The sequence below is a fragment of the Calliphora vicina genome, chromosome 4 (genome assembly GCF_958450345.1).
Source record: "Calliphora vicina chromosome 4, idCalVici1.1, whole genome shotgun sequence".
Lineage (NCBI taxonomy): Eukaryota > Metazoa > Arthropoda > Insecta > Diptera > Calliphoridae > Calliphora > Calliphora vicina.
The window spans coordinates 88,469,713-88,493,499 of record NC_088783.1 but is presented as its reverse complement, the minus strand read 5'-3'; the positions used below and the strand labels follow the sequence as shown (position 1 = coordinate 88,493,499).

At 32.0% G+C, this 23,787-nt stretch overlaps 1 protein-coding gene across 2 annotated transcripts; it reads left to right on the top strand.

Moving 5' to 3' along the window:
• The first annotated feature begins 960 nt into the window (after positions 1–960).
• Positions 961–21,949, top strand: fz4 (frizzled 4). Of its 2 annotated transcripts, XM_065508465.1 has the most exons (4): positions 961–1,772; positions 1,855–2,979; positions 18,506–18,768; positions 18,841–21,949. In XM_065508465.1, the coding sequence occupies exons 2-4, from the start codon at positions 2,018–2,020 to the stop codon at positions 19,581–19,583; spliced, it is 1,968 nt and encodes a 655-aa protein (XP_065364537.1). In that variant the 5' UTR covers positions 961–1,772; positions 1,855–2,017; the 3' UTR covers positions 19,584–21,949. The 2 variants fall into 2 exon arrangements, with proteins under 2 accessions (XP_065364537.1, XP_065364535.1); XM_065508463.1 differs by having other exon boundaries at positions 961–2,979.
• Positions 21,950–23,787: the final 1,838 nt, after the last annotated feature.

The window sequence follows — 23,787 nt, the reverse complement described above, 5'->3', positions numbered from 1 at the left end:
TATATATGTAGTTTGACATTTGTGCGTGCTATTTCTATAATCAGCTGTGCTGCCGATGGCACCTTATTAAATGCACCTTGGTATAATACATATTTTTTTTGCTTCATTTCATGTGGTGGATGATAAAATATTCGATGATAAGTTCAAACGCGCGGAGAGACAGAAGAAATTGAATATATAAAAACAGAAAATAGTGGACGCATTAAAAACACACAAATACAAACACACACATATATATGGCGCGCACCAACACAAACATAAATTTTGACAGTCCGGATAAAACAGCTGATGATCAGCTGGGCTAATGAGGACACCTTATATGAATTCGCCTTGAACCAGGTGGCAGCGTAACTACAACAATTACAACATACAAGAACAACAGTAATTTTTACCTTCTAAACTGTCAAAAACAAAATTCACAAAAACACACTTTTTAAAATGAAATAGTTTTTTTTGGCACTTTAAAATATGTTGCGCACATAAAGCGGTGACAAAAACATATTTTTTTAAATATAATATAATCTTTTTACTCTTATAACAAATTTAAAAAAATTTGTAAACAAGTTTTTGACATTTCAGAAGGTAAACAAGAGTAGATCAAAAAACAGTCAGCTGGCGTTACGCTGCCACCTGGTTAAATACGCCTTGCTAGCATGTCTTTATTAAAACAAATCTTGTGAATATTTTTTTACAAAGAAAAAAATTTAATCACTAGCTAAAAATGTGTTATCGGCAAACAACCATCGCTAATAAATGCTCACCATTTTTTATTATGGTGGCAGCGCTGTTGAAGATACAAATTTATTTTTACCCGATTTATAGCCGCCGCCAACTTTTGTTAGTGTCAGCCGTAGCCGCAGTGGATTTGGTCGGCGCAGATCTCTGCTGCTCAGTTGGAAAAAATTTAGTTCGAATTCATCCTTCATTGAAAGGGGTGGTTAGGTTTTTTTTTATTTAATGTTTGTTACATACGTATTTTTACCTAAAACACGATCATAAATATTCCCAAAATAACTGGAAACATAAACAAAGTATGTTGTTTATCGTATAAACAATAAGAATTGTTCGTCAGCGCATTTAGAAGTGAACATGTATAAATAATAATATCAAAGTGTATGTGTAAAATGTCTACTAATTATTAGCCTCTTCAATGCTACAATATACGCAGCACTATTAAATAAACAAATCATCAATTAAAAAAACTAAATTAATAATATGCCAATGTACTCGGAAAAGGGCTAGAAAAAAATATAAAAAAAATTACATAGAAGAATGTAAAAAAAAAGTTAATTTTTTTTTGCAAATTTTTCCAAACTCAGTGCCTTAATTGTATGTACTTCTTTCTATTCAGATAAGAAAATATGTGATATTTATTGTGTTCGTCGTATCTACATATCCAAACACATTAAAAAAAATCAAAAAATCAGTGAGAACCATCGACTAGTTCATTACTGCTTTGTGGTTAGTTGGTTGGCTGGTTAGTGTATAGAAGAAAGAAGTTGAAATACAACTTTTTTTGGCTTGAGACAATTTAGTAGACAGAAGCCCAAGCTGCAGACGAGTAAGGAACAAGTAACGAAATATATAACAAGACCACTTGGTTGCAGATTGGTTACAAACAAGAAAATCAACGTATCAACAAGAATTACTACTACTACACACAGACACACAATATATTGAACCCAAAAAGAAAATAACTAACTGCATGTGATGGTCTGGCACAATCACGTATCATGGAAGCATACGATGATGATACATAACGAGTTAACTAGGTAAAAGCCACACAATAATGCTTTTTCTTAGACTTGCAATTAACAACAATAAATTTGTATGTTGTGTGTGCGTCTGAAACAGCATCTACATAACTACAACCGTCGCGTCGTAGGATTCTAATGAAGTGTGAGCGTATTTATCTTTATGGAAGCATCATTTAACCTAAGGTATCGAGTTATTTTCTTAGATCAAGTAATAATTGCAAAAACTATTTCACAGATCAATATTATAAACTACACATATAATGGACCGTTTGAAATTTTTATTCGTATTATGTTGTTTAACATTGTCGACTACTGTCTGTATGGGAGACTTTGCTTTACGTCAATGTGAACCAATCAGAATCGAAATGTGCCGAAACATAGGCTATAACGAGACTTCAATGCCCAATCTGGTGGGCAATGAATTGCAAACTGAAGCAGAATACACGTTACAAACATTCTCGCCGCTCATTGAGTATGTGTGTAGTTCACAGCTGAAATTATTTCTGTGCGCAACGTACGTACCTATGTGTACTCCGAAGGTGCCTGTACCTATAGGTCCATGTCGATCACTTTGTGAAAGTGTACGTTCCCGTTGTCATCCAGTTTTACAAGGATTCGGTTATCCATGGCCTCCAGCATTGGATTGTAATCGTTTCCCGAAGGAAAACAACCACGAAACAATGTGTATGGAAGGACCGGGTGAGGTCCAAGAGCCACCTACCGTAAAGGAAATGTATCCTGCACATCCTGCTGCTAAGACGCCATTTCATATACCTACAATTTCGAACGCATTCGAATGTCCTGGCCACTCTAAATTATATGTTAAACTGCACCGGTCTGGGCGTTGTGCACCGCTGTGCGATGCAAACATCCTTTTCGGACCAAATGAAAAACATATTGCTGAACTGTGGACACACACTTGGACATATGCTGCCGTTGGTCTTGCGCTTTTGGCAACTATTTGCTTAGTATTTTCTGATTCTCGAGCTTCTAAAATACAAGAATCCAATCAGACTCAAGTTTTATCATCATTAATGTGGTCCCATACAATGGTAGCCATAGGTTGGACCGTTCGTTTCATAGCAGGAAGGACTGCTACATCTTGTGGATATGATCCACAGTTGCCCAATGTATCTTTACTCTTGGTGGATGGACTCTCAAATGCCCCATGTGCAACAACATTTATTCTTCGATATTATTTTGGAATGGCTGCTTCTGCATGGTAATTTTTTTTGTATTAAAAATTTTTTTTTATAGTAACTAAAACTTTGGTTTTTCTCACGGAAATATGTTAGAAATTATTATGAGGGTATATCTATATATGGGGCATTTCATGTCAAGTGAACGAACTTTTGAAATCGATGTCTTCCGATCGGGATGAAATTTGCACCAAGGTTTTTCAACCAGATCAGTCCCGAACTCTCTGAGTTAGAGGGGGACAAAATTTGACATTTCGGCCAAGCAGATGTTTTTTCTTATCCATGTAACTTATTACCTATTGTTCTTAGCAAAATGTGTCCCAAATAGTTTAGATAGCTCTTCAATCTTTCGAAAAAGAATAATTTAAAAAAAAATTTACTTTTTTTGCAAAATCTAACTTTTTTTCAAAATGGCTCAAACAAAAGCCGAGATATTTTCAAATCAAAATCAAAATAAATATTTTGTAACTCAAGACATACAATTTTTGACTTTTTTTTGCAAAATCTAACTTTTTGTCAAAATGGGCCCTTTTTTAAACTAAATTTTTTTGCACAAAAGAATTCTTTTAAGATATTTTTGGTCCCTTAGTGGGATGCGAGTGGGATATCTATCAAAATAAATATTTTGTAACTCAATACTAAGCAAAATTAGTTGTTTTCCTTTAAGTCCTATTTGGTCGCTTAGTGGGATGCGAATGTAATAAATATCAAAATAATGGTTTATTGCTAAAAAGAAAGCTTAGTTGTTTTCCTTTAAGTCCTATTTGGTCGCTTAGTTCGATATCTATCAAAATTAATGTTTTAACACAAAAACATTAATTTTGCACCTGCTTGTATCCCATATAACAGAAATTAAATTTAAATAGAATTGTAGTCCTAAAAAAAAATCAAATGGATTTAGGAAAATTTTTTAAATTTAAAAATATAACGGGTCAAATCGATCCCTCTTTTTGGTACTTTTTATTTACAAAAATAAAATACGGTAAAATAATATAAAACTCCATTCATATGGAGTGGTTTACCAAAACGTGTCAAATACGAATAGTGCAGTACTTTTTGAAACAGTGGCTCCTGGACTATTTTTCCTTTGCTAATTCTAAACAAAAGTTAATTTTTTACTACAAATAAACCAATTACTTTTTTAGCGTAGTAGTACACGCAGGGTATCCGATGGCACTGAATAAAATAAATATATGTAGAAAGATTTGAATAAACTTAAAATTAAATTTAGAGTTTAATCTTTTATTATTTTAAAAAACTTTGAAAATTAAAATTGATTTCGTGGAAAATTTATGGGAAAAAGTACCTAAAAACAACAGTCAAAAATAGTATACAGTTGATGGATAACGCTCTATTTTATATTACCAAAATCCGAAAATAAAAAGTTGATGTTTCTTTGGTCCTCCAATTACGGCCTCTAGTCGCCTTTTCGTGGACTTTACAAGATGTTCAGTTATATTTTTAGTAATTTCCCTCCCCCTCATCCATTAGAGAGGGTTTGGAGTTTTTCCTTAGATGAAATGCTTCGTTTTCTAATATTCCGGTCTAAAATTTCCCAGAGGTGCTCTATTGGGTTAAGGTCTGGAGACTGCGGATGTGAATTTAATTGATTGGGCACGTTATACAATATTCTCTCCTTAACAATTCGGGCGGCGTGCTTTGAGTCATTGTGTTGCTGCAAGACCATTGGAGAAATATTTCCACATATATACAGTGGTTGCCACCAATTTAAGACAAAGACTTGAATTTTTTTCATCAACTGAATTTTAAGTGCGATAGAGCCAAAATAAAAGGACCTCTAAGGGTATGAAATTTATTATTAATGTTTCTAGTTTCTGAAAAATGTTTGGAAAAATCGGTAAAACATATATGGACAAAGATATGTGGAAATACGTTGACCCACCTCAGCGAACATCCGCTGTTAATAACATGATATGAGCGAAACTAATGGAACTAAAAATACGAAATTTGGTCCGAATATTTTATAATAATAAAAATATAATGATATAAATAGGCCACACGTTTTTTTGTGGTACACTTTTAAGTATGTTATTGTACACCAATTTTGATGAAACTTATATGGTTTAAAAGGTTATTTTCTCTAGATGTGCACAATATAAATTTTTTTTAAAAATTCTTTCTATAAAAGTTGTAAAAAGCATTATAAATTAGCTTGAAAAACAACAACATGTTTATGCATATCTAAATACATACACGTGCATTTGTACACAAACGTGAAAAATATTTTTGCGTATAAACAAAAGTAACTGTATAATTTCGTTATTAGTGGTCGAATTTTGACCACCAGTCGATCCTAGTATAATAGTAAACTTCAAAATACCTTTAATATGATATATTAGCGGTATTCACAATGTAGATGACTTGCCCAGGTAATGTAGTAAAAGAGCACAATATCAAAAAACTAAAAACAAAATACATTAGAAATTGAAATGTTTGTCAATAAATAGCTTTTCTGCTTTTTTACTAGGCCAAGTACTCTACATTGTTAATACCGTTTATAGTGTTTATTAACATTGTGAACCAAAAATTCCTTTTTGAGTTTATATGACAGTATTTTATAAAATTTGTATATACAGAAAAATTGATTTTTGCGAACAGTTTGTTCCCAGAATTGAATCGTTTGAGACATGTCTGTAACAAACATTTTTGGCAAAGTGGAGTACATATTTTTAAATTTCAAACTTGGCGGGTATTCAAGACTAATGGTACTTTTATAATTTATGGACATTAAAGTTAGCTGAGAGATGTTAGAGTTAGGAATAGCGGGTAATATTTAGTTACAAAAATGTGAAAACTGAACTACATATAGGTACTTTTTCGTTCTTATAAGCTTATACGAACCTGATTGAATTAGAATCCAGAAGTGGGTAATTTTTGAATTTTGTATAATAATGGACAAAGTCAAATTAAATTAAATAGGAATCTAGAAGTGGGAACTTTATGGTGTTTTTCTTTATTCTAATGGTACTTTCTAAATTTTCTGTAATAATGGATTTAGAAACATGAAATTAAACATACATACACTGTCTCAATCAATTGTCCGTACCCCATACAGCTGAAAATATATTTGATTGTAATTTGGAAAATACTTACCCGATTCGAATAAAATAAATGTTTTTTAAAAGTCCCAATTAATAGTGAAATAAAAAAAATTCACATCATCTTATAATATTAATAGGCAAGGCGATTTCTTTAGACCCCTTTTATGCTCACATTATACATTCAAGTTTGGGCAAGAAATATACCATTTTAAAGGGATTTATTCACAGAAGTGCAGAATATATATTTATTGAAATCGGTTCAATTTTTTAGGAGTTATAAGCGTTTAAAGATGTTACTAACACATATGCAAAAACGTTTATATGTGAACCTTAAGAGAAAAAGTAAACAAAGCAATGCGTGTTTGTCCAATTTGTTGTTGTAAATAAATAAGAGAAACAATTAAACAGTATTGATTTCGCTCTGTTTTAAGTGAGAGTTGTTATAGAAAACAAAGAAGATTACTTTAGTAATTTAAAGCACAAAAATATATTTTGAAGGTGTTTTTTTATTTTCTTACTCCCATACATGATATCATGCTCCCATATGCATAAACAATTTTTAAATTCATCAAAGGTTTATAAAACAAAATTTCCATTCAAAATTTGTTTTATAAACCTTTGACAAATTTAAAAACTGCATATGGGTGTAAATATGTAATTGTACATACATAAAAGTAAATAGTTATTTTATATGTGCAGAACTATAATTGTGACAGTTTTCAAACTTCATACGAATCAATTACTTATCACTGCATGAAGTTTAATAAAAAATGGGACGGGTCGGAAAAGGAGGTGAGTCACCTCCCCAGTAATAATTACAAGGTTCTTCAAACTTTGTCCGCATAGCTCTCTTACTATTTTACACAGATTATCTGAAAATGGTCGGAATTGCATTAGTGGTTGTGGCACAAAGTAAATAATTAATTTTGAATATCTGGTGAACTATAATTCTAAAAGAATTTAAACTCTGCATCAATCAATTTATTACCATTCTACGGAGTTTAACTAAAAACTAATTTATTCCTGTTCCCTGTTCGAAGTTTAGCTAAGCATGATCGGCTTAGTAGGAATGACCCCTCTCTTATAAAGGAAAGTTAAAGTAAAGCTTGATATTTACATAAAAGGTTTAAAAATAGTTGGGACCAGAACAGTGGTGTTATCTCCCATACCAAATTAGTTATTTTCGAATATCAAGTGAAGTGTTATTTTCGTATTTCTTTTTTTAATTTTACTAGGGTAGGGGTAACAAAATTAAAACTAGTTCAAAATATTAACTAAAAAAATTGTCCGTACCCTATAAATAAATTTACATATCTATTTATAAAATGCATATATGTATGATGTCCTTAATATTGAGATAGGTAACTGAGAGGCAAAAACCCATGGCAGAACAAGGAAGGTACAATTATTAGAAAGCATGGCAGAATCAACCAGGTACAATTATTAGGGAGAGCTTTCAATCAGTTACCTTGTTATGTCAAACTACAGAAATAAAAGAAACGAAGCAAAATAAAATTGTATATTGTTTCTTCAGATTTGCACCACATGCATCACTCCAATCTTTTATTTTATCTGCTATAGTTCACATATTTTTGCTCAAAAGAACATTTATTAACACTCACCCTTATTCCACTTGGCGTCGTCGACATCGTCGTCAATATTGAGTCAAAAAATGGTATATGTTACGCCGATATCGATAACAATTGGTAACTTTTGACAGGGTTTTGTACTTTAACCCGACTTATAAAAGTATAAAATTCTGTGACTAATGTGACTAATTTTAGTTGTCACTTCTCTCTATTCGCTTGTGGCGTACGGTTGACTTTTAAGAGAATTAGGGGGCATTTACATTATGACTTTTAGTCATGACTAAAAATCATGTTTTATTTTTTGTACTAACAAATTGTGACGTCTAAACAAAAGGAAGTTTTCAGTTTTCAATACTTTTTTTGATATTATGCTTTGAGCTCTTTTCTGATTGGTTGTTGCTACGATTATATGGCAAAAAACGCAAACGTGGTTGACAAAAAAAGGCATCGTATGTTAGTGTTTACAGCAATGATGTTCATTTCATTGTGCTTTCGCGCTGAGTAACAACACACATATTCTTGTTCTCTTTAAAAGAGCGTAACAAATGTCTCATTTTTTCAGAAATTCATTAAGCATTGTTGTTGGTTGGTTTTTGGACGAAGCAAAGCAAACACACGCGTTTCAATTACAAATGAACACAAAACAACAAAGTCAGAAATAAATAAAAAATGTTTGAGGATTTCGGTCGTATAATGTGTATTCTTTTATTTCCTTAAAATTTAAATTACATTCATTTAATAAATCGGTTATATCTGGCAAAAATTCTAAATCTAAACATTCTTTATTTTGTTCTTATTTTAAGTGTTTGACATTATGTTTGCTGGGTAGCTCTCTCACCAATACATCTTCATTTATATTTTTGAACATCACTGGTTTACAGTTACTTTTTACTGTGGAATTTTCCTACAAAATAATAAAGATCTGTAATTTCGATTTGAATTGGTGTTTTTTTTTCTAATTTTTACGTGATTATTAATATCTTAGTTGCGTGTTAAAAAAATCTCGAGGATGGGGGATGACGCTGCGTCCCCTGTTGCTCACATCATCACAGCCGGATTTCGAAAATTTCTTTCAATCGAATTTGATTACTGATTTTAGAAAGTCGCGTGGTAATGTGAAGAGGACAAATTCTAATCCTGATGTCTCGGCACCTTTGGCCAAGAACAACAAGGTAACCTCATTAAATTCGTCAATTCCATCTGATCTCAGTTCTTCCCTGACGGATTTAGATGACACTGTACCTCAGTTTTTGAGTAATTTGAGATCTAAAATGGAGGCTTCAAGATGCGCTGGAATGGATGTAGTTCCGGAGGTATGTAATGAAGTTGATGTTGTACCCAATGGACAATCTGGGGTATTTCAGGGTGACACTATAATTTCTAGACAAAATTTTTACCCGGGGGATCATGAGGGTGATTTCTTAGTTTTGGTTGATTCCTCTAATGCTGACCCTGGCAATGAGAAGATTCGTAATTCTCTTTTTCTATATCAGAAGATTAGAAAGGTAAGAGTTAATGGCATTCGTCTTATCACTCCTGTAGGTAGAACTTTGTACCGCATTAAGTTTGATTATGCTGCTAATGCTAATGAATTTGTTGGTAAGGATTTGAGTCAGATTGGTTTGAAGGCTTTTATTCCAGATACCTTTGTTTATTCTTATGGGGTGATTCATGGCATTCCTTTGGAGTTGTCGGAAGATTATATTTGTGAGTCTGCAACTTCTGACGTTGATATTGTGTCTGCTAAGAGGTTTGTTAAGAAGTATAAGGACAGTGGTAAGGAAACGCCAACGTACTCTGTGAAGATTGGTTTTCGCTCAGGCAACATTCCGGAGCACATTATTTTAGATTTTTCACATATTAAAGTTAATATTTACTATCCCCCACTAAGACAATGCCACAATTGTGGTCGCCTTGGTCACACATCTAAAGGTTGTCGTTCCAAGAAAATATGTTTGAATTGTTCTAATGAGATTTGTGATGGCAATTGCATTAAGAAGTGTCTTTTGTGTGGAGGTCTATCTCATTCCAGCAGAGATAGGAAATTGTGTCCCAAATGGCGCGAGGAGGATGATATTTTGAAAATTATGACCATTAAACGCCTCTCTAGAACTGAGGTGATAAAATCACATTCGACTAATCGGTTTGATATATTTAATGAATATGATGGGAATTTCCCATCCCTACCGGGGGCTAAGTCTACCCCTGTGAAGGATAGGGATCAGGAAGTTTATAGGATTCTTACCAGACGGAGGTATAATCGTGTAGTGTAGCGAAGCGTCCACCCCCTAGGCCTGTACCTATTTATGTACCTCTTCAACCTGTTGATACAGACCCTTCTATGCCGGTGATTTACAGGGAGAATAAAGCTAAGGTTTCGAATTTTGAGAAAATCTTTGCCGAATTCTCGTCTTTTGTTAAGGATTTCTTTACCAAGGAGGGCAGTGGTTCCCACCTTCGTGTACTAATGATTTCAACAATAAAATATCTAATGCTCTTTCTGAATTACTTACATCTGGTGATCCATCGTATTCTCCTTCTAATTAATAATGAAGATTTTACAGCACAATGTCCAGAGTTTAAGATCAAACAAGTCTTCCATTCAGTTTTACATCAACAATTATAACGTTGATGTTTGTTTATTTTCTGAGATTTTTAAAGTTGACGATTCAGATCCCAACTGTAAACTTTTGAATTACAATATTTTTTCCAAAACTCGTCCTGATAATTATGGTGGTTGTGCCATATGCGTCAGGAAATCTATACGTGGCAGAAGGATAGGTTTTTCAACCAATCTGGATGTGATTATTGTAAAAACCCTTAATTTGGACCAAAACTTTACTTTCCACTGGTACTTGTGCAGCTGAATTGTCGCGTTTATTGTCTTTTCTTGAGGGCATGCGCAATGTTATAATGGGAGGAGATTTCAACGCTCGTCATTCCCTTTGGGGTGACAGGCTGGACTCTTCCCGAGGATGTTTTAGAGACATTTTCAGTCGATCAGATTTTGTATGTTTGAATGATGGTTCCATCACTTTTCTTCCTCATTTAGATAGCGCCAGAGGGACTGTTTTAGATTAGACCTTTGCTAGGCTATCTTCTGTGTCAGTCTAATGGCGAACTTGTCCCATGTGGTCTGGCGGTTCCCATCATTTTCCTATTATTATTGAGATTGGTGCTGTTGCGGTTTCACCGACCAAATTTCTTTCTAAACGCAGACTCTTGCAGAATCTGTCGACAATAGAACTGGAACCAGATATGGATTGTATTATGAACTCCCTTAGGAATGAAATTTCTAATGCAACATTCAAGTCCGGTAAATTTGTGCCCAAGGCTTGGTGGAATGGTGGTCTTTCATGTCTCTTCAGGAAACATATTGCAGCAAGGAGTAAGGCTCTTAAATATCCAACACAGGAGAATCTGGAGGATTCTGTAAATGCTTCGGAAGCCTGGAAATTGGCGGCTCGGAAAGCTAGAAGTGATGATTACAAAAAAAGAATAGAGGAAGTGAATAATCAACCAAATACTGCTGCTGCATGGCGTTTTGTCAATAGTTTGAAGGATTACAAATCCAATGGACCATCGATGTGGGACGATGATGCTAATGGTTCTTTCTTGAGACATTTGGCGGATCAAGTTTCATCTAGGGATCGTTTTGTTTTCTCTACTTCTAGGCCATCTGATATGAATATTACACCTTTCTCATTTAAGGAGTTCACTGATGTTCTTGACTCAAGGAAACGAGCCTCTGCGGGGGGTTTGGATCGAGTCACTTATGATATGGTTAAATCCTTATCTTTTGCATCTAAGGAGTCTCTTTTACACGTTTTCAATAAATTGTTTCTTGATTGTACTTTGCATCCACATTGGAGGAAGATTAAGGTTGTTCCCATTCCCAAGAGGCATGTTCCACTAGATGATTTTAGGAACTTTAGGCCGATTGCTCTCATCTCAGTTTTTTTTAAGTTGTTGAATATGATGGTAAAGAAAAGGTTGACTACGACTTTTGATGCTTTGGGAGTCTTACCCACTCGTTCTTTTGCTTACTGAGGGAAAATGTCGACGACAACGTGTTTGAATGAGTTTCTTTTCAGGGTGTCATATCTCAAGTCAACGGGTTTGACAGTTGTGTTGGCATCTATCGATATCAACAATGCCTACGACTGTGTGAATGTTTCCATACTAAGAAACATTCTACTCAGTCAGGCTATTTCGTTGGATTTGATTGATTGGATATCATGTTTTCTCTCTGAAAGCTGTGTATGGGTAACATGTCCGTCAGTGTTTTTAATGGACTTCCTCAGGGAAGTTGCCTGAGTCCGATACTTTTTAACCTATACACTGCTGGTATTCAATCTCTTGAGGATGATAGGACCCTGGTTTTTCAGTATGCGGATGATTTTCTGATATTCTCCTTTGATTCCTTTTTTGACCAGGCGGTATCTAACCTTAATTCTAAAGTTGGTCAATTTCGATCGATCTGTTCCTCCCTTAATTTGCGTATTAATCCATCAAAGACCAAATGTATGTTTTTTGGCAGACGGGCTAATTTTGATATGGGACTCACTGTGGATGGTTGTTCTATTACCCAGGTGAATTCGCTTAAGTTTCTTGGTCTGACCATAAGAAATACTTTGACTGTTAATGATCATTTTGATTTTGTGGTGTTAACACCAATAGCGGGAATTATATTTATTTATAGTGTATGCTGTGCTTAAGGCAGAACGCTTTTTTCCGCTTAGCTTTAACGCTGAAATGACATACCTAATAGGGTATTCAATTAATCGGGTTTCTGGTTTAATCGGTTAACCGAGCAAATAATTAATTGGGGTTTATATTTATTCGGTTAATTTAAAATTATTCGATTAACCGAATATTTTAAATTGAAATAACAACCACGATTTTTGTGTTCAAAAAGATAACAATTCAACCAAAAAATAATAGCAAATATGGTATTTGAGATCCTTTTTGTATACACATTTGAGTTTTTTTTAGGATTTTAGTGAGATCTTCTGAAATAATCTTTTAACCCTTAAATGCATGATTTTTATTTTTCTATAAAATATTATAAAATCAAAAATTTATTTGATTTTATATTTATAGCTTTAATTTGATTTAGAATTTCTTTAGCTGAGACTTACCGTACTCCATTTGATTTTGCTGAAGGAGAATCTGAATTAGTATCAAGCTTATATTCTTCTAAAATTAAGTTTAACTGGAATATAGACAATTGGAAACAATATGCATTTAAGGGTTAAAAAAAGAATATAATTTATTTTTCTTTCCTTTTAAACGATTTTTTATATTTATATGTATTTAATAAAACTTGACTTGGAAAATACTCTCTCGCGATTGTTGATGTTGGAGAAATCGAAAGCATGATAAAGAATATCCAATATCTCAGTTTTTTTTAGTTTTTTCTAAGCATCTTTCGTTTACCATTGGTGTCCTTTTTGGATTGTTTTAGATATTGAATACTTTTGATAGTTTCGTTAAATTAAATATGTCAGTTGTTATTCTCACTAAACATTTTTCTTGGATATTCGAAAAAAAATATATAATTTTAAACCGATTAACGGTTAATCGATTGAATATCCTAATACCTAAACAACAGCGGCAACGCTACGTCAAATTCTAAATTAAAAAAAATAAATATAAAAGAAAATAATACATACTATTTTAAATATTGGATGAATTCCAAAACGTCTGTATGCAATGCAGTCATATCTTTATCAAGTCAAAGCTAGCAAACGCGTAGTTACAATTTAAATGAAACTTAGCATACTGCCAGTTTTTACATTTTCATACATTTTGCGATATGAAACATTTGGGGAATTCAAACGGTCTGCTATTAGGTCGTATTGTCATAATGTCCTAAAATATTTTTTTAGTTAAAACAAATTCTTATTGTGCTGCAAATAAAAAAAGTGTTATTTGATGACTAACCAGTAAACATAGTTCAAAAAGTCTTATTAGTTTATAACTTTTTTGTTTGAAACCCAACAAAAATTTGTTTGAACTAAAAAAATATTTTAAGACATTATGACAATACAACTTAATAGGAGACCGTTTGAATACCCCAATTATCAAAGTTTACACGGTTGCTTTAAGAATCGCTCGACTTTTTAAGGTTCTATTGTATTCAGACATTTTGGAATTCACCCATTTACTAATTTTTTTACTAATACATTCTCACCACTTAGGTTTCTGACAACTGAGTTAGGTCTTTGATGTCTATGGCCTAATTCATGGGAATGTATTGCCATGTATTTTGATTCCATTAATATTTCTCTCTTTTTCCGCTCTATGTATATTTCGTAATTTTCAAAAACCCATGGCAGAATCAACCACGTACAATCATTAGGAAGAGTTGCCCTACAACGTCAAACTCACTGGATGTTATCACTTTATGTTTTCATTTGATTTGTGCGTTTTTATGCGTTAAAATTTAATTTTTCACATTTTTATTTCGTAAAATTCATTTTTTTTCAGAAATAAACTTTTCAAATGGGTTCAACAAAAATGGAATTAATATTATTTTCTAAAAACATTTTATTTTGATATTTTTAATTTCCTTTTGTTTGACATTTTAGTAGAGTTTTTTCACGGGAAATCCCGGGAATTCCGCAAAATTTTCTATCCCGAAATTCCGGGTGCGAGAATTCTCGGGAATTATTTTCTTTAGTTTTATGCAAGGTTGGCAACTGATACCGTTATAAATACCGATACCGATTAAATACCATTTAAAATTGAGTATCGGTATTAATACCGACACCGAAATTATTATTTCGGTAAAATACCGGTATTCAAATTTACAACAGTATTAAAAATGTGTATTTAATTTTATATGTATTTAAATTTAATGGCTTTTAAATTAAATGGATTTTATTCATAAATCATATCTAAAGTCGGAACTAGTAAAACAGAAACTAAAAAATAGTTCATAGATAGTTCTAGATCTTATTCAAAATTCATAACTAGCTTAGTTACCGCTTTGACATGTAGAGAAAACAAAATGTCGATAATATTTTGATCGATATATACTGTAATTAATTAAAAGGCTTATAAAGCTATTAAAAACTATTTTTGTTCTCTAACCCCCGTTAACACGAAGTCTGGTTATGCCTTAACTAATAGTTATACTGCCGGTTAAAATTTTTGTACGAAAACTGTCAGTATAACTATTAGTTAAAACATAACCAGACTTCGTGTTACTGGGGGTAAAAAGTACATACAAAATTTATAGTTATAGTTTGTATGTAAATCAATTAAAATAAGGGCATGTAAAATTAAATTTTTCAATAGAATGTTGTTGACAAAAAAAACACATCTCTAGATTATTTTCTTTTTGTATAGATGTATTAAAATGAAATCAATCAGCTGTTTTTTTTGAATTTGTTAGTTAGTTGGCATTTAGTTTCAACTTTACCCATGATTAAGTGCTAACTAATTGTGCTGAAAGTAACCAATTGTGAATAACTTAAATAGGTACTTAAAAAAGTTAACACTTGGCGATCGTCTATGAATATGCGCCAATGTCCTTAATTTTAAAATTCCAGGTATATTCTTAATTGCAAGTATTATCTTTTGCATTCGTAATACAATCAGAATATGTTTGTATTTTTACCTCGATTGGCATTATATAAATACTAACTAACAAAATATTTTCTAATTTAAATATTTGTAATTAAATACTTTTGTATTCCTAACCTTTGCCTATTTTTATAGACCACAATAGTTTGGTGGGTATAATGCGTTTGTGCTGTTGTTTAATATAAATATATTAGTTTAATTGGCCTAGGTGTTATGTCCGCTCAAGGGAGCCAATTCGGTCCTTTTTACATGTTCCAACTTTGGATGCGTTTAACTTTTTATAAGGAAGAGGAAACTGTTAGCAATTTCACTTTGAATCTTAAAAATTCAGTTTGTCGACATCAAAAGCTGCTTTTCGCAGCTTCGCTCAACTAATCATGTTTTTTGTAATTTTGTGCAAAGTTTGGAAACACCTTTCGGATTTTGATTCGGTGAACTGGCAGAAAGCGACGGGAAATTGAATGCTGCCGGTGGAAATGTCAACCGGGATTTTGCAGTTGCCAATGTCCAGCAATTGTTTGGAAAATACTTCTCCATATTGATCTTCTACAGCTCGACACTCATGTTCACAGTCAATTTGAGTTTCTTTACATGTTTCCACAAAACGGACGACTTCAAACATGTATGTATTAAGTTCATCGGCTGGCGTTGACCTTGGAATCACTGGCAATGCACAGTGTAAGATTTTGCAAATCTACCTGGACAAAAGTCGTTTTTTGAGTTACAATTTGAGTAAATACATATTTTTATCAAATATGAAAGAGCACTTATTATAAAATAAGAAAATGTAAAAACTTTGCTTAATTTGTCAACAATGACAATGACAACAGTACTTTAAACTTTTATTTTTGAGTGAATTGAAATCAACAAAAACACTTACATGAAATTGCTCATTTTTAAAAGCGTGTAACTTTTTATTGGAATGCAATTTTTTAACGATTCTTTTTTTGTTTTGAAGCTCAACTTATTCGCTGTTAATGTCATCAGAATTTATTTTTAGAAAATAAAAAATTCTTTTAGATCGTCTGTGTAAGATTTTGCAAATCTACCTGGACAGAATGAAATTTTTTAACGATTCTTTTTTTGTTTTGAAGCTCAATTTATTCGCTGTTAATGTCATCAGAATTTATTTTTAGAACATAGAAAATTCTTTTAGTACTATTTCACTTACAAAATTACTATTTTCGTTAAGTTAGGAAAAAAAACTAAATTCTATAATAGATAAATTCTTTTCTATATAAGGCTATATCACTAAATTATTTTTAAACGATCGTCCGATTAAAAAAAAAACAAATAATGAGTGATAAGACCACATACCACGAAATTTTTGATATATGGCTTAAAACACCCGAAAATGAGAGGCTTGACCGTTCCGTAAATCATATTTGTGGAAAAATAAGCAGTAGTAAGTAGCTCTAATTTTGATATTGATTATGAGCATGTACAAATTTTTGTAAAAAATGTGTCTATTAGATTTAAGCTAAGGTGGAAGCGGTAAACCGAACAAAACGTGATTTTGTGATTTTTTTTGCCTGGTTAAGAACAAACATTTCGCAATTTATTTATAACAAACTCGCCGCTTTTTTACTTTTTGATTATCCAACGCGAATAATATATTTAAATTTTTGCAGTTGTATGGTAGGTGGGCGTGGTAGGTGGAGTAGTCCAATTTCACACATTGACAATGGTACATATTGGTCTTATAACACCTTGTACCAAAATTCATAAGTCTAGCTCCATTTTTTTCCAAGATATTTAATTTTGTCTCCCTAGAATGGCTAAATCTTACACTGTGCAATGGCTTTGTTTGTTTCGTAAATCTTGCAACATATTAATTGTGTTCGCGTACTTTCCAGTAAAAAAATATCCAGTAACTTTATTTTAGAGAGTAAAAATAAATTACTCTCAATCTGAAAAATTACCAAAAAATGTACGCGAACAACAATTTGTAAAAATAAGTTGTATTTTATTTATAAATCAATTTAAAACGTTTGTTTTGTTATTTTACTTCTTTTCTTTTCAACTTTTTAGTCCTGTTTACATTTGCAACCACATGTTTTAAAACAATTTATGTTGATATTTTTTACTGGACAAAAATGTCCAGTAAAAATATCATGTTCTCTATCTACGAACTTTCACTTTTAACACTCTCTCGTTACAAGTTTTTAAAAGTAAACGAACGGAATCCCGTAACTTCCAGTAATAATTTGTACAAATTATCAAGTACGCGAACACAACTATTGTCTAATGCTAAAAATGGGAAAACCAAGGACCGAAAATATTTGTTATTTTTTGATTTTTATTTTAAAAATCAAAGTTAGACAAATATTTCTGACAAAAAAAATAAAAATCAAAGTCTGACAAACAAAATAAAAATCAAAAATAACAATTATTTATGACAAAAAAAAAATAAAAATCAGAAAATAACAATTATATTGTGATTTTTATTATAAATGTCATAATTGTTACGGTCCCTGGGGAAAAGGGAAAAACTCCCGGGGAATTTTTATTCATAATTGGGATGATATTTTTTTAATAAAGTCGAGAACAAAAGTTCTTTTGTTACACCGTCGAATTGAAGCTAAAATTATAGATAAATATACATAGATCGGAAACTCTACTGTCAAAGTCCTAACTTAGTTGTCAAAAATCTAAGTGGTGAGAATGTATTAGTAAAAAATATTATGTGAAAACAAAAACAACACTAGTATGTGTGATTAATTTGAGTAATTTTTTTGTTTGAATTTTTTTCTAGTTTCCGCTCTATGTGAATTTCTCTAATGAAGATATTTTGGGGCGTGGTATGTGGAATCATATTAGCCGTATGAATATCTTTCCATGTGCCAGATTGATTTATTTCAGTAGATGATGTGGAAACTTCCTCAAGTTAAACGTGAACATTCCTTGTGTACATAGAAAATATTAATTGCAGGAATATTTGATGGTCACGTTTCATTCATTAAATATTTGGCCAATGGGGCAGAATTTTAAGAAATACGAAACACCACATTTTTCAAGTTTTATTGATTTATTTTTAAAATACATGTCATAGACATTGATTGAAATAGTTAATAATTTGAGAAGAAATAAAATGATAAGACCCAATATAATCGCCAGTTGTTATACATACATATGTATGTATAAGTTTTCACATTTTGTTTGCTTGTGATAAGCCATATTATCTTATGAATTCGATACTAAATTTTATTTACATTGTATGTTTTTACATACATTTTGATACACTCTGGTTGCACTAAAATTATAAATTACACATGTTTGTGAATTTTATCTATTCCATACTGCAGGTGGGCAATTTTGTGTTTAGGATGGCATCGCGATGTACGCCGTGTTAGTCCCGACTCATTAGGGCACATAACACTTGGAACAAATGTCTACCCAACATTAAACACTAACAGCGGTACCACGAAATTGTCTCGCACTAGTGCTGGCAAGATGGAAAACAGCATAACGAGCAGTAACTTGGCAAAATTTCTGGCTTGGGGATTGCCAGCGTTTCAAACAGCTGCTGTGATTGTTACACGCTTGGTGGATGCTGACGAACTATTGGGTAAGCAATGAAAATCAAGATAAAGTTTACTTACATTTGTAATTCATGGAGTCTTTTTTTATATTCTTGTAGGTGCGTGTTATGTAGGTAACCAATCTGACAAGGGACTGCAGATTTTAGTAGCAACTCCGTTGTTTTGTTATTGGATATTTGGATCTATGAATTTGGCTTCCGGGTTTTTAGTTTATCGACGAAACAGGGATATTTCGCGCAATACAAACTCTACATCATTGCAATTATTACTTCAGACAAAATGCAGTATTTCTGGCGTGTTCTTATTTATTTATTGCTTACCTTATGCTTTATTGCTTTTAGCGGTGATATATGAGTTTGCAAACATTGATGTGTGGCTAAGTGAATCACCTTATAGTCAAACTCCGGAATGGCCATTTTTAACGAGAGCGTTAATGGAACTAGTGCTGGGCATAATATGTTCCATTTGCATATTGGGACCAAAAATATCTTCAATGTATAAACGTCAGTTGTCAGCTCCTCCAGTTAAAGTGTCGCAATCAAACGTACAGGCGGTGCCTGTTCAACATAAATTAATTTCACACAATTCCAATATAAACAGCCGTGGTTCAAATAAAGCCTACAGTACTACATCTTACCAGACTGTTCGGGAACCGAAAAAGTCATCTCAGCATATAAAACAACATTTTACTAATACAATTTCAATGAATCAATTGCCTAATTATTCCCCTGGTCGAAGTAAAGTCCCACAAAATCATCTTCACCCCCACTTAATAATGAATTCCCCAACTAACAACAAAACTAATTCACTACATCGTTACGGCGATGAAACAGTGCTGTAGTGTTTTAAAAGAAACTCCTTTTGTGCTTTAATAGAGTGATTATGTATGTTTCATATTGCAATTATTTTAACTTACATGTGTAAACATACCCCCATTTAAAAGTACAAATTGTATGAATGGAGTTTCAAAATTGTAAGACTGTGATATGCACTAATGTATTGCTGTAGAGTGGTCCAAAATGCAAACATTTTGAAATCATGTGCTTCACATGTCTCCAATATTCCTATTAAGAGTTCGCTGTAAAAATATAAATATTTAAAATTGGTTCATTTAACTAACAACTAAAAATGATTTTATTATTACGTTATTGCCAAAAATTAACACCCTAACTATGAAAGAAATTTTAAAGTTATGTTAAAGTCGATTTTATTTTAAAATAGAACTTTTGTTTTTATTTGAAAAAAGCTTCAAATAATAGAAAATATTTTTCAATGAAATAAAAAGAGGAAATTTCAAAAAATTAAAAAAAAACAATATGTACATAAAAGTTCAAAACAAAAAGCTGTTTTTGAAATAAAACAACATTTTAAATTATATTTGAATTTTTTTTTTATGGTACGAAATTTAAAATAATAGTCAACTTTATGGACTTAAAATCGACTTTAAGGCTTTCGTAGTTAGGCTGTAAGTTTTTCCGAAATTTTCTGAATTCAAATCGAAGGCATCGAGCTTGTTCTTGTTTATTTGTATTCTCTCAAATGCCATTAATTAAACCGCAAGGAGCTAACAAATGGTATGTTCATGTACTAGTCAGTAATATTGGTTTTACTCAGAATTAATTTGCAGTGCGGGAACAATTTCCTGTGAAAACTGAAAATCTGGCGAAAAATAAGCTTCATTTAAATAACTGCTACATGTACAAATGACAAATGATGATGCAATTAAAAGGCAAATTTTCCTTGTTCGTAAAAACGGAGCGCATATTTTTTTTATTTTTTTTGCGAATATGTTAATAAATATATTAGCAAGATTTGTTACCGATACTTTAAATCTTTTTATTTGTCAAATTATTAAAATATCCAGATAAAAAGCCAAATCATTCATGAAATAACTATTTCAATTATCCAGAACTTTATGATAATGACAAAATTGTTATTAAAAACATTTTTGTTATGATATTGACCACATAATAAATGCATAGAACGGAAGGAGTTGTCATCTATGATACTGACGTTGTCATACGTTTTTATATAACTGTCAGGACATTTCTGACCCGTGAGGACGATGATTTCAGTTTAAACATTACGGTATGAATGTTAACGCCCTTTTAAAGGGAGCTTTTGCCCTAATTTAACAAGCTGTTAAATAATACTACACTATTTTGGCCAAATTGGCTTTTTATTACTGAATAAAATAAAAAATAAATATTTAATTTGCGTATGAAAGGTATAAAAAAGCATTTTGCAGCTTTCTCTTAATATTTTAAAATTACTTCAATTCCAATCTTTCCAAACACTTTGGATGAATGGAACAGGCGCAGCTTTGTGAAGTACAGAAAAAATGGATGGACCGGTCTAGCATTGCTATCTTAAGTATACTTACTATATTTACTTTAAATTCTAACTAAATATAATATAAAATTGGTGTTAACAAAACCATTCGAAATTCAATTTTATTTTTTTTTCGAAATTTCAAACTAATATGTATTTTAAGATATTTATACCCACCTTGTCTCTTAAGCAAGTGTACTTAATTTACAATTAATCTATATATTACATACATACATGTGTGTATACAAAAGTACATTTGGGGTATTCACACGGTCTTCTATTAGTCATATTGTCATAATGTCTTATTATATTATAATATAGTTGTTGTTGTGTTTTAAACAAAAAAAATATTATTTTATGACAAACTTTTTTGTTTGAAACACAACAAAAATTTGATTAAACTATCATAATATATTAGGACATTATGACAATATGACCAAATAGTAGACCGTGTGAATACCCCAATTGTATACATATATATTCCTTAGTGTCTCGTTGGTAATATTTTTTAGAAATACAACTCAAACGATGCGTATTCTCCTTCATAAATATGTATGCCTAATTGTTCCTCGGGACACATGTACTTGTATAAACGAAAATGTGCCATTAATCTTAAGGACTATAAATATTAATTAAAACATGTATTTAAATTATATTTATTTATTTCACAACCGAACTAAAAATTCTAGTTATACTAATTTGTTTTTATCGATATCTATCTATCTAATAAATATTTATATGAACATTTTACTTTTTTCTAAAAATTTTAGGTTTGAAAATAAAAAAAAAAATATTTTTTAATAAGAAATCCCCAGATAAATGATACATAACTATACCTATAAATTATGTTAATAAATGTTGTTTCTGAAAGTAGAATTTCATTAAAGATTTTGTTTAGACAACATTTGCAATAAACAGGAAAACTAATATTTTTTTTTTAATTTTCTGGTTATAGCATTTTTAGAATAAATGCAGAATATGGTGGGAGAGCTTATAAAAATTTATAATCTATTCATAGTACTATAAGATATACCGGATACCCACTAGAATCATGGTCATAAAATACATTCCAAAGTCTGTTGTATAGTAGAAATGTATATTGGCGTTCTTTAAGCTCGGTGGGAAATCCTAAGCAACGAGGTTTGTTTATTTTTTGTTGTTAATGTTGCATCGAGGCCGAGGCCAAGATATTGTGCCATTTCAATTCAAATAGGGTCGGCTGGGCAGTGAATATGTGGATGACCACTAGCTGGGCATAAATTTGGGACGACAGGTCTATGCGGAACCAGTAGGCATTAAGTCATTCCGACCTCAGTTGTGCCAAAACTACTCTTGTGCTATCTCCGAGATAAACATTTGCTCGATTGCATAGGTCATCAATGTTTTGCCCCACTCCACTTCCTGTAGTTAAACAGAAGTGGCGACGACCCAGCCCTGAGGAACTCCTTGTTTAGACTACAGGATATTCTGAAAGAGAATGCCGTGGCTGACAGTATCCAAGGCCTTCGACTGATAAAATGACATTCCCATGACAGCCAGTTCTACACACCGGAAACTCAGCAATCACTGCTGCTACAACAACAACTGGTAAAACGACAGGAGCTTGTCCTTTCACATGAAAAATATCCCTAGAGAAATGATTCAAGTTGAATTCTCGCTGGAGCTGTCTTCTTCTTCATATTGAGCCCCCGAAAATTGTAACGCCGACTGGTAATTTAGCAATTAATTGACATAAATATAAAAAATTCTCAGTACTCGAAAAACGTACCGCTAAAAACACCAGAAAACATCGATCATTCTCTGATCAATTTCGATAAAAATCTCAAACTGGCTGCTCAACGTGTCCCCGACAAATCAGATACATAATAGAATTTATTTTGCTGATGACGAACTGCTCTTTATTGAAAAAAAGATGAATTCGAAGAGAGTTGCAATTGCATAAATATACTTAAAAAGATCTTTTAATTTCGAAAAACGAAATCATTGAATAAATATCTAGAAAATCTGGTAGCAACATCGCAATCAGATTACTCACTAAGGCGAGCCACACAAAATCTTAAAACACCTTTCATGTGTAAGCCCACCTTGCGAAATTCGAGTAGTGGTTGGGACAAGAAATAATACTGAAAAAGGAAATCCGTATGTTAAACATTTGCACCGATCACTTCAAATGAAACAATTGAGTTGTACCCCATTTAGGAGCAGCTGTACCCTACGTTTTGAGATACGAGAGATCGAAAGACTATTGTTGATTTAAACTCCAAGAAAGCTCCTGATATTGACAAAATCAGTAACAAGGTGCTTATGGAGCTACACGGGATAGCAATATAAATAAATATTTTTATTTTTAATAGTACGCCTTGAATATTATCCTCCATAATGGGAGGTTTCACTGGTTACCATGATACTAAGCCGGAAAAATATCACACAAAAGTAGAATCATACAGACCTATTGCCTAATATATCAAAGCTATTTGAGAAGATACTTACGATTTTAATTGAAAACAATTGTATTCCGAATCACCAAGTTGGAATAAACTCATAGATTGCAAATCAAGAGGGTAGAGATTGGTCAAAAATGCATCAGAAAATTGCATTTATATTATGAATGCAAAGTTTTTCATTGTAGTTATTAGGGTATTCAATTAATCGGGTTTCTGGTTTAATCGGTTAACCGAGCAAATAATTAATCGGGGTTTAGATTTATTCGGTTA

Bases quoted from the DNA above. Each gene is read 5' to 3' on its own strand.
- fz4 (XM_065508465.1), top strand. From the start codon at position 2,018: ATGGACCGTTTGAAATTTTTATTCGTATTATGTTGTTTAACATTGTCG. The intron at 2,980-18,505 runs GTAATTTTTTTT...TCCATACTGCAG, and splicing joins GGAATGGCTGCTTCTGCATG to GTGGGCAATTTTGTGTTTAG. The intron at 18,769-18,840 runs GTAAGCAATGAA...ATATTCTTGTAG, and splicing joins GGATGCTGACGAACTATTGG to GTGCGTGTTATGTAGGTAAC.